Raw genomic sequence first — 12,057 nt, 5'->3', positions numbered from 1 at the left:
AAATGGAGAAAGCTCAGCACTGCTGCTACTCTTCCTAGTAGTGGCCTTCCTGTAAAGATGACTGCAAGAGCACATCACAGAATGCTCAATGAGGTGAAGAAGAATCCTAGAATGTCAGCTAAAGACTTACAAAAGTCTCTGGCAAGTGCTAACATACCTGTTATCGAATCTATGATACGTAAAATACTAAGCAAGAATGGAGTTTATGGGAGGATACCACGGAGTAAGCCACCGCTGTCCCAAAAAAAATTGCTGCACATCCAACCACTTCCGGATTCTGCAGATGCTTATCTACGCCCCCTTGTTTACCGTCGCCGCCATGATCGCCGCACTTCTCCCGTCCGCAATCGCCGCTGTCCTGTCCCTCCGTGATCGGGGAATGCTTCCATCCCAGATCACTGAGTCTGCGATGACTCACAGTGCTGATTAACAAAAATTCCCCCTGAAACAAAATGTAAACATTTCGTTTCGTGTTAGATTTACGGAAAAAAGAACTCCATAGCGCCATCTTGTGGCCAAAAAGTAAAAATACATCCAAAAACAGTCTAATACACTAACCCATAGGGTAATTTAAATAGTTTTAAAAAAAATATTTTTAACCTCATCCTCCCCAGTTACCAAAATAAAACACTTGTAAAAAATACAATAAAAAAAATACACCATTAAAGAAAAATATATATAAATGGTTACCTTAGGGAATTTGTTAATATGTATGTCATTAATATGTATGTCATTACTGCGGATTTTGTAATTAAAGTCTTGGAATAATTATTATAATATAAAAAACACTAAACGGAAAAATAGACGCCTTTATTTCCAAATAAAATATTATCGCCATACTTTGTACTAGGGACACAATTTAAACGTTGTAATAACCGGGACCAACGAGCAAATAAAATGTGTCTGTTTCATCATCAATAGCACATTTTATTTTTAAACTACAATGGCTGAAAGCTGAGAATGGTGATTTTTTTTTTTCATTTTTTTTCTACTTCTTCCTTGCAAAATACATATAAATAAAATAATGGTTAGCAAAAAGTACTGCCCAGAGAAAGCCTAGTTTGTCCTGCAAAAAAATAATATATTCATCATGTCAGTGTGTTAAGTAGCAATAAAGTTATTGGCAAATGAAATTGCTCTGGTCATGAAGGCAAAAAAAACTGTGATCTTGAAGTGGTTAAAGTAAGAAAAAGAGTACCTGGATGTTCCACAGCAGTACTGGCAAAATATTCTGTGAGTTGAGTTGTTTGGAAGAAACGCACAACAGTATGTGAGGAGAAAACGAGGCACAGCACACCAACATCAAAACCTCATCCCAACTGTGAAGTATGGTGGTGGGGGCGTCCTGGTTTGGGGCTGCTTTGCTGCATCAGGACCTGAACAGATTGCTATAATTGAAGGAAAAATTAATTCCCAAGTGTATCGAGACATTTTGCATTAGAATTTAAGGCCATCTGTCCACCAGCTGAAGCTCAGCAGAAGATGGGTGTTGCAAAAGGACAACGACTCAAAACATTGAAGTAAATCAACAAAAGAATGGCTTAAACAGAAGAAAATACGCCTTCTGGAATGGCCCAGTCAGAGTCCTGACCTAATCCCGATTTAGATGTTGTGGCATGACCTCAAAAAACGATTTACACCAGACATCCCAAGAATAATGCTGAATTTGAAACCATTCAGTAAAGATGAATGGTCAAAATTTACTCCTGACTGTTGTGCACATCTGATCTGCAACTACAGGAAACGTTTGGTTGAAGTTATTGCTGCCAAAGGAGGTTTAATGAGTTAATAAATCCAAGGGTTCACATACCTTTTCCACCTGCACTGTGAATGTTTACATGGTGTGTTCAATAAAAACATGGAAACATTTAATTATTTATGTGGTATTAGTTGAAGCAGACTGTGATTGTCTATTGTTGTGACTTAGATGAAGATCAGATCACATTTCACGGCCAACTTGTGCAGAAATCCATATAATTCCAAAAGGGTTCATATACTACACACACACACACACACACACACACACACACACACACACACACACACACACACACACACACACACACACACACACACACACACACACACACACACACCCCTGACATCACACTGTGGGAGGGGTTTTGCCACAATATCAGCCACACAGACACCCCCTGATGATGGATTAAAGAAAAAGATAAAGATTTTTAATGGGAAAGGGGTATCTGATTTAGATAGTTCAGTCTGGAGTTACAGTTCCGCTTTAATGTTTGTCAGCTACTTTATAGGTAACACACACTTGATGCAACACCGGACTGTGCCACTGAGTGGACCCAGTGGACAACTTCATAGACCAGGGCCGGCTCCGTCTCACGGCACTTTGGTCACGACCACTAATTCATAAGAAATAGGGGGCCCAGCATAAAACGCTATCTACGCCACCAACCGAATAGGTTAAAGGGAACCTAACCTGAGAGGGATATGGATGTTTCCTTGTAGATTAAACAATACAGTTGCCTGGCAGTCTTGCTGATCTCTTTGGCTGCAACAGTGGCTGAATCACACACCTGAAACAAGCATGCAGCTAATCCAGTCTGACTCCAGTCAGAACACCTGATCTGCATGCTTGTTGAGGGGCTGTGGCTTAAAGTATTAGAGGCACAGGATCAGCAGGAGAGTCGGGCAACTTGTATTATTTTAAAAGGAAAAATCCATATCCTACTCAGTTTAGGTTCCCTTGAAGCAAAGTTACCGTGACGAGGGTCCTGGTGTGCGGTTTTAGAGTCTATCTAATGCATAGTGTTTCCCGCTTGTTCCCCTAATTCTTACACATTAGTGGTCGCAAACAAATTGCAGGGAGTGGCTGTTAGACTATTGCCTACAGAGGAATTTTGCTGGCAAGTAGGAATCCCTACCCCCACTTTGCATAGTACTTCTACCCACCTTTCATTTGCTAAATAGCCCCACCCATAAAGCATAAATTGGGATGTATCCGTTTCTAGCAGCTGATCCAATTAAACAGCTGCTGTGTTGTTCAGTAATCACTTCTCTTTGACATGCATGCTCAAACCATTACCTTTCTGTCCACATCTTTACAAAAAAATTGGTTGAAGTTACAATAAGATGTTTGCAGCAGCATAAAGTGTTTTTTTCATATTTTCCTGTTTTTTTTTCTTATACGTAAGTACTACTTCTTGGAAAAACTACAGTGTGTTCAGCTGTGATGCTACCAGATAATTTTATGTCTTAAAGAAGTCTGCTTGGCTGACCTGTGCGGGTCGACTTTCTGCAATGGCTTCAGGCGATTTTATTGATAACAGCTGTTAAAAAATGTTACTGATAGGATAATGAGAATACAGCCAGTTGCAGAACACTTTTCTGATGGAACAAAGACTGCACAGAGTATTTCCCCCGGGGCCCACAAACTCAGTCATTATAATGAACATGTCCCAGACTTTACTTTTCTCTTTTTTTGGTTTTAATTGACCAGCATTAAGATAATGTTGCTATGCACTGGCTAAATGTTACTGCCACTTTCACGTATCTTTAGATTGTAGCACACAGATTTCATCTATTTCCTACACCCCCCCATCTTTTTTTTTTTTTTTGCTTTCTTTTTTTATTAGGTAGCATTAGGTTGAACAGCTTGCATCATATGCATTGTGTTATTCTTGCATAATTGCTGTCAGTCTTGTCGAGGCATTTTTGAAACACCTGGCAGACATTTTTTGTTCAAAGTCATTTCAGCCTCCCGCCTGCACGTTGAAAGAGTCATCACATAAATTTCAGGAAGCAATTTGATTTATACTGCACAATAATCTATTTTATGTCCTCTGTTATTATTCTCACTTTGTATAAAGCTTTGCCGCGGCAAGTAGAAATAACTTTATCACGAATAATGGCGGTTTCTGCTCGCTATCAGCACATTTCATGCGGCCTAAAAACTTTCTACTGATTGCTTGCCTAAAACATTTCAAGGGAGTGTATAATGATTATTTACTTGTTTTTTTTCTATTCATTAACTCAGTTTGCTATGGCAAATCAGATTTTGGTGCGTGCGTGTGTGTGTGCGTGTGTGTGTGTGTGTGTGTGTGCGTGTGTGTGTGTGTGTGTGTGTGTGTGTGTGTGTGTGTGTGTGTGTGTGTGTGTGTGTGTGTGTGTGTGTGTGTGTGTGTGTGTGTGTGTGTGCGTGCGTGCGTGCGTGCGTGCGTGCGTGCGTGCGTGCGTGCGTGCGTGCGTGCGTGCGTGCGTGCGTGCGTGCGTGCGTGCGTGCGTGCGTGTGCGTGTGTGTGTGTGTGTGTGCATGCGTGCGTTTCTGTTAGGAAGAATTGTTACAAAAGAAAATGTGACAAGTGTACCTTCTGGATTGTAAATTTCACCTTTCCAGCAGGTGCACTTGTACAACTAGATACACATGCTAGATTCAACTTGGCCACTATGAGTCAGCTGAAAGTGTCCAGGGGTACTGCCCATGACTGTGAAGCATGAGATCATGAGTTCGACTCCCGGGTCACAGAAAAACAAAAAACGTGGCCACTGCGGCTAATCAAGACCGCCAATGCCCAGAATCTAACGTGTGTAAAGGAGCCACCTGATGACCCCCGAGTGCATTGTTCTCCCACTCACCTCACTTACTGGATGCCACTCTGTCATGTGCCATCACTCCTCCATGGCAACAAAGCATGTCGTCAGCCTGTAGACTAGTAACATGTCTGTACAGACTTGGCTTGGAACTGTCGCCTGTAGGAATATAATCCTGATCCCTGCCCCGCAATGGGCCAGATACGTGTACATGAGGCCAGAGAATGGAGACTTTCCTTTTTTTACCTAAGAAACTGCAGGCGTTACATTGAGATTAGCCAAAACCACCGAATGGTGAAAGTAAACTTACTGACTCCTCTGTCTGTTTTCATAACTTGCATTCAGTGTTGCCTAGATTGCACAAGTTAAGCCGATCTGTTGTGTTCAAAGGACATCTGAAGTGAGAAGGATATGGAGGCCACCATATTTATTTCCTTTTCAACAATGCCAGTTGCCTGGTGTCCTGCTGATGTTTCATGCATCAGTAGTGTTTTAATCACCCACCTGAAAGCAGCATGCAAAATATGATCTGCATGCTTGTTCAGCGTCCATGGCTCAAAGTATTAAGGCCCGTACATACACCTGACTTAAGTCAGCTAAGGCAGTTAACATCGCCTCAGCCAATAATAAGGCGTGTGTACAGCAGCCCCTGATCCTCAACCCGTTACTGATCCGCCTGGCAGCTCTACTTGCCTCCAGTGCCGATCCCACTGTTCGCACCTCTTCCCCCACCCCCCGTCTTCTCAGAAAAGTCTACAAACTAGACCTTACTGTACTGGACCTGTGTGGGGTTTTTTTCCCTTAAGGCATATATGTCAAATTCCGGCCTGTGGGCCAAATCTGGCCCTCATAGCCATCGGATTTGGCCCTCAGGTGGTTTCCCTACTTTGCATTATGTCTGGCCCACTCTTGACCACCAGAGAAGCTATATTGGAGGGTTAGCACTAGATCAACAGGGAAGCCATATGGTGAGGGGGACAGCACTAGATACCAGGGAACTGTATAGGAGAGGGAAGGGGTCACTAGACACCAGGGAACTGTATAGGGAAAGAAGGGGGCCACTAGACACCAAGAAACTGTGCAGGGGAGGGTGGACAACTAAACATCAAAGAACTGTGTAGGGGATAGAGGGTGGCGATTAGACAACAGAAAACTTTATAAGGAAGGGTAGTCACTAGACATTGAGGTTGGCCCGCGACTTGGTCCCAGAGCTCCATTTCGGCCCACTTTGTATTTGAGTTTGACACCCCTGATGTTAAGGGAAGTGGAGGAGAACAGGGGGCATACTTCTACAGATAAATACGATCGATACGATCCTACCTGACCAATCTATACCGGTGTATTTCCCCTGAATATTGTCAAGAACGGGAGAGTGGTTAGAAGGCCATAAAGTAATTAAATGTCTGTAGGTAGCCATTAACCTACTGTACACCTGAACCAAGTCCAATTTATAAAATTGAAATTTGGAGTATGTAAAGCCACACAAACAAGCATGTGAATACAGCAGCACCAGAGTTTTAAGTTTTGTGGTTAAAAACTGTGTACAGAGAAATTTTGGCTCTCTGTAAACAATTTATTTCATCTTTCCGAGTAACTTTACAGAAAGAATACAGGGAAAATTATCCGGCACTTAGAAACTCTGTATTCTATCCCTTGATCAAGGTTTTCCTTTAAATACATGCTTAACCAATTAGCCTAGCCATAATTACCAGTAAATCAGTGCTTTGTACAACATATGGCTGACAACATGAGTCGTTTGTAGAGGTTGTCATAAATACCTGTGTTTAACTACACGTGTATGGCAGGATGGCATTCCTGAGGTTTTCAGATCCAGCTGTAGCAAGCCTGGGATCCTGCCTGTCATTAAGCAACACTCAGCGCCTTTATTCCTTGCTGTAAAACACAGACTGTCAGTGCTCACACTGTTTAGAAGACCTTCTACAGTCTTAATGCATGCTTTATTGTTAATTGTAAATAGAATATCCTGATTATATAGTGTTCTAACTGTTAAACATCATTGCCAAGTATCAAAGAAATGCTAGATTTTGAGCTCATGTGACAGGTTCTCTACTGCTTCTGTTTGGTGCCCAGAGCTGGATTTTCAGCTCAGGAGCCTGTAGGAACAGGCGTTCTGGCGCTATAAACTCCACCTCTCAACTCAGACCACACCCCCATATAAGGTAGGTTCGCCTCGGGTACTCTGTAATCGCTCAGTGGAATTAAGGCAGTATATCTCCATCCCGTGGGAGGACTGTTCCCATTCCCGGCACTCCTGCGTGCGCTTCTGCACTCGTCCATGTTGCCGGCAGTTAGGGAGATTAATGAATGGGAACGCAGTTTCCATTCATTGATCTAAGTCCCTGTGTTACAGAACACTGGCATCAATAAGATGCCTGGGTCATTGTATCTTCCGGAGTAAGACGTCAACGAATTACTTCCTGTTTAGCGTACTTATAGTATGTTCCGGAAAGTAATACGCGAGGACATCTTGTAGCCAAATAATAATTTAATAAAAAGACTGACAATTACATTTAAAATTAACTCCTTCCCTCCCACACTCTTCCATTTTTATTTTTTTTGCATAGTAAGAATTAAAAAAAAAATACATAAATAGTTACCTTTGGGAGTGAACTTTTTTTTTCTAAACAAATTTTAGTGAATTTTCAATTTTACTACAATTTAGAACATCTGAAGTCCTATGAGTACAGTGCTCAAAGTTTGGATTCAACAAATTAAGCATATATATATATATATTGTACAACTATACATACTTGTAAAGACCCCTACAAAATCCCCACACCCCTTGTCATCCCTGAGCCAAAAATTGGGAGTGCACTTTTTTTAATATATATATGCCAAGATGGTATATTACTGTTATTTTTTTTTAATTATAGGCTTGTAATTAGTGATGGATGCAAAACTGAAAAAATATGTTCCATTTTTTCCAAAATATTGGCGCCATACATTGTACTAGAGCCATCTTTAAAATGTTGCAATAACTGGGACAAATGGGCAAATAAAATGTGTGGCTTTTATCCGCAGTAGAACATTTTATTTTAAAACTATAATGGCCGAATACTGAGAAATATTTTTTTCCCCTTTTTTCTTATTATTCCCATTAAAATGCATTTAGAATAAAATAATTCTTAGCATAATGTACCACCCAAAGATTGAGCCTAATTGGTGGAGAAAAAACAAGATGTAGATCATTTTGTTGTGATTAGTAGTGATTTAAGTTATTGGCAAAAGAAAGGGAGGAGCGCAGACAGGTGAAAATTGCTCTGGTCCTAAAGAGGAAAAACCCCTCAGTGGTCAAGTGGTTAACTACCTGGGGAACGCCTAACGCCGATGGCCGTGGCGGCAGCCCCAGGACCGCCTAATGCCAATTGGCATCAAGTACTGGGGCTGCAGTTTCCCAGGGAACGCCGCACGCATGCTCGATCGTTCCCTGCCACTTCATGGAACAGAGTTCCGTGATTAGCCTGCTAGCCGCCGATCGCCGCTAGCAGGCTGTTTGTGGGGGTTAACACTGTGGTCATCAAGTGGTTAAAGCGGTATAAAACCCTGACATATTCAATAAAAACATGTTTTCCTACTTTTATATGCATACGGTTATCATATTTGCATTTGTGCATAGGTATTATTATGCATTTAGAAATTACAAGTTTCCAAAAGTACACATTTTTGCTTTGAGAGCTGACTTTGCATTTTATTCATAACTGGTTTTATTCATTATGTATTGAAGGCAGAAATGCTTTGAGTGTCTGTCTGTGTTCAGGAGAATCTGCACAGTCAGAGAATGTCACATTCCTCACTTGATACAATTAAGTAAACACAAGATAACATTATCTACACTTCAAATGCATCCAGATTTCTCTGCACTAAACTTTGAAGTCCTGTCTGTAACCCTTTGAATGCTGTTCTAGTAAAAAATGCTGGTTTTATATAATATGCTGTAAATAATTTTTTAGAGCAAAGAAATGCTGGGTTTCATTCCACTTTAAGGCAATCCGCATATCTTTGAAGCATTAACTTTGAAAGTTTTCACGTTTAATGTAAAATACAGAAAAACTTTTTTTGTAGCAATAAGCCTTATAAATAAATAGATTAAAAATGAAAATCTGTCTCTACAGTTTTATTTGAAATGTTAGGACTCCAGTGCTGCACTTTGGCTCCAGTTACAAAGGGGTCACTGCCTACAGTAGAATCCCAGTTATCCAGAACACAACTAACCAGCGGTCTCAACCAACCAGCACAAATCCCCGGAAGTACTCAGTGGTGAAGGCCAACTTCTTAGTCTGTTTGTGGGCTCTGCTTTTCTTAAAGGGAAATGAAAATAAACTTATAATGATTTGTATGTGTAGTACAGCTAAGAAATAGAAAATTAGTAGTACAGATCTGAGTCTCGTATTGGTTTCCAGTGAAGGAAGAGTTAAGAATCGTCCGTTATCTATGCAAAAGAACTTCCCAGAGCTCAACGGTTAGCTACAGTGCTGTTTTCTGAAGCACTTATCTCAACCTGTCTCTCACTGTTTAAGTTTTTACTGCAGGAAAGTTCAAATAGTCCTTAGCGCTGCTCTGTTTCATAGTTTAAAATACAGTGTAGTTTGTAGACTGCAAGTATTAGAGAATGATGCAATGTTATAAAAAAAAAACCTTGTATAAATGAAAATAAGACATGACTCTTTTCTTTGCTACTAATGTTCTATTCATTATCCGTACTACACATATAATTCATTATATATTGACGTTTTTCGGCTTCAGTGTCACATTAAAGACTGGGTTTCATGGGACCCCAAGGTAATAGTTACTGTATTTTAACATTTAATACAGATTTCCTCCAATAAATGTAAAATATTTTATATTTGTCATCATGCAGCTGAAAAAAGGCTGCCATTTATTATAATAATTTAGAAAATAGATTTTATTTCTGAAATCTTGTAATTTTAGTTTGGGTCCACTTTAACAAATCATGCCTAGCCTGCACTGCTGCTCTATCTGTAGAACTGCTATTAATCACTTTCTTAATCTGTGGCAGTTTAGGGATGGTTTTACACTTTTCTTAACTGTAGTGCAGCTCTAGAAATTCACGCTTAACTGCCCCTATTACGTAAGATCTAAGAATGTTCTTAAAGTGAACGTCCGGACTAAAAATCGACTCAGCAGCACTGAAAAGGCCTGGTGTTTCTTTAACAGTTTCACAGCATCAGAACTTTGTTTCTCTTATCCAAGCCTCATTTTTAGCTGCATAGAAGAAAACTGCCCGGGCTTTTTTTCCCCTGATGCTGTGCAAAGCATGATGGGATTTCTGATGTTGTTGCTCTCGTTCTGCTGTTTTGGTGCAAATTTTTCTTTTTTTACATTTTGAATTTGACATTTAAAGCCTAGCGTGTGCAGCTAGGAGGGGTTATCAGGACACAGGACATTTGGAACTGTGTTTCCTGCTCCTTGTCACCTGCTTTCAACCAAAAAGATGGCTGCCCCCATGACAAAGATGGCAGCCCCCATGAATCACAAACATTTGCCTGTTCTTTTAAAACAGAGTGGGTAAAAAATTATATTACCTATCTATTCTAATTAACATAACTAATGTAACTTAATGACAGTATGTTTGTTTAGGCTGAAGTTCCCCTTTAATATCATGCAGAACTGTTCCTCTGCTGATTAGAACTATTTAAGAAGTAAAAACTGTCGGTAATGCTTTGATAAATCTGGCCCAAGACTCTTCTGTATTAAGGAATGCAGTGATTCAGATGAAGCTGACTGTATCTATAATTCTGACCAACTTGCTTCTGCCTTCTTTCCTAGGAAGTGTGTAGAGAGCTCTGGTGTCTGAGCAAAAGTAACAGATGTGTAACCAACAGCATCCCAGCCGCTGAAGGAACCCTCTGCCAGACCGGAACCATTGAGAAAGGGGCAAGTCCATGTTTCTTCATTTTCTGTGAAAACATTGGTAATTTTGTGAGAACATAAGAAATACCGTTGTACTTATTTCCTAATACATTATCTATATGTTAAATCACTAGGAATCTGATGGTTTTTATTGCTGATACACAGGTGGTGTCCAGAAACAAAAAGAATAAAGGCCTGTACACACGCCTGATCAAAGGCAACGACGGGTCCGTCATCACCTCCCGCTGGGCGGGCGGTCCAGCGACAGTCCGGCGTGTGTACAGTCTGTCTGCAGACTGATAAGGCTGTTTCTGAGCGATCCGCCCGGCGGATCGTTCAGAAACGGCCTTATCAGTCCGCCGACAGACTGTACACACGCGGACTGTCTGCTGAAACCCCGTCCAGTGGGAGGTGACGACGGACCCGTCGTTGCCTTTGATCAGGCGTGTGGACGGGCCTTTAGACCAGTGTGCTATCTGAGTAATCCGTTAAGGTAACCATACATCAAGGAATTTTCATGGCCGATCAACCAAGAGTCAGATCTCTCTCTGATCAGAGAGATCTGTTGGCTCCTAGCAATCCCAGGATGATTCCTGATCATTTTCAGCATGAAATATTTTGGGAATTGGTCTAGTGACGCCCCCCTTGTTTACCCCCTGGCTGCATCCCTCCTATGTAGATGTAGGACCCGTGCATTAATACTTTTACCTATCTGTGTCTGCCACAGTCTCCAAACTCTTCTACCTCATTCGTGCCCACCTAGTTGCCAGTGTATTGCACGTGGGGGGCGTATGTGACATCCTACACCGACCCCACATACAATACATCCATAGCTACGTGGGGTTTCTGTCTGGTTCGTCTACGATTATCACACGCCATTACCGCCACCCACCCGATCGGGCATGTCAGCCTGATTTCCCAACATGTCCGATTGAGACATGCAACCAATTTCAGCCCGAAATTGGTTGAATTGACATTCAGACTTGCTCTTGGCAGCCCCGATTTTCATCAGATTCTAATCTGATGGTCGATTGGCCACCAAATCTATTGATGTATTTCCACCTGTACTAAATCACATAATATCTGAGTAATCTGTTACTAGATCATATGATCACAAGTTGAATGAATAGCAGTAATCCATTCCATTGATTGCCATGGGTTTAATCTAATCTCACTGGTTTGGAAGTTGGATCCATGGATCTTTTAGATGCTTAAAGGGCCACTATGAAGAAAAAAAACTGTAAAATATGTGTACAAATAACAGAATCAGCTTTATTCACCGAGTGTGCAGGTGCTACACCTGGAATAGTTTGTGGTACACACTGCAAGTAACTGTATGAAATAACATATATAGTGCGACAGGTGAAAGACAAACATAAGGACGCACATACATGTGCTAGGACTCCAGAGATGCTGGAGGGAGGAGTCTGGGAGGTAGAATTGGGGAGGGGGCTTGAGTTCAGGAGGAACTTGTTTAAGATGTACATGTTCTCAAGAGTAAAATGCACTGTAAATGACTTTCTTTTTGGGTAGCTGTCACTTAGTTGTATTTTAGAATGCAGAATTCTGCATAATCGGCATCGGCAGGAATCGGAATTTCCGCGG

The 12,057-nt window shown here is 41.1% G+C and overlaps 1 protein-coding gene across 6 annotated transcripts in view; it reads left to right on the top strand.

Annotated features, from left to right (window-relative positions):
• ADAMTS6 (ADAM metallopeptidase with thrombospondin type 1 motif 6) overlaps positions 1-12,057 on the top strand; it is a 410,266-nt gene that overhangs the window by 257,961 nt on the left and 140,248 nt on the right. For all 6 annotated transcript variants that reach the window (XM_068249826.1, XM_068249813.1, XM_068249820.1 and 3 more), the window contains one exon: positions 10,369-10,476. In XM_068249826.1, the coding sequence (XP_068105927.1) occupies positions 10,369-10,476 (108 nt within the window). The remainder of the gene's footprint in view (positions 1-10,368; positions 10,477-12,057) is intronic.

The sequence above is a fragment of the Hyperolius riggenbachi genome, chromosome 1 (genome assembly GCF_040937935.1).
Source record: "Hyperolius riggenbachi isolate aHypRig1 chromosome 1, aHypRig1.pri, whole genome shotgun sequence".
In the NCBI taxonomy this organism is placed as follows: domain Eukaryota; kingdom Metazoa; phylum Chordata; class Amphibia; order Anura; family Hyperoliidae; genus Hyperolius; species Hyperolius riggenbachi.
The sequence above is the reverse complement of the archived record's forward strand: the minus strand, read 5'-3'. Positions and strand labels throughout refer to the sequence as shown.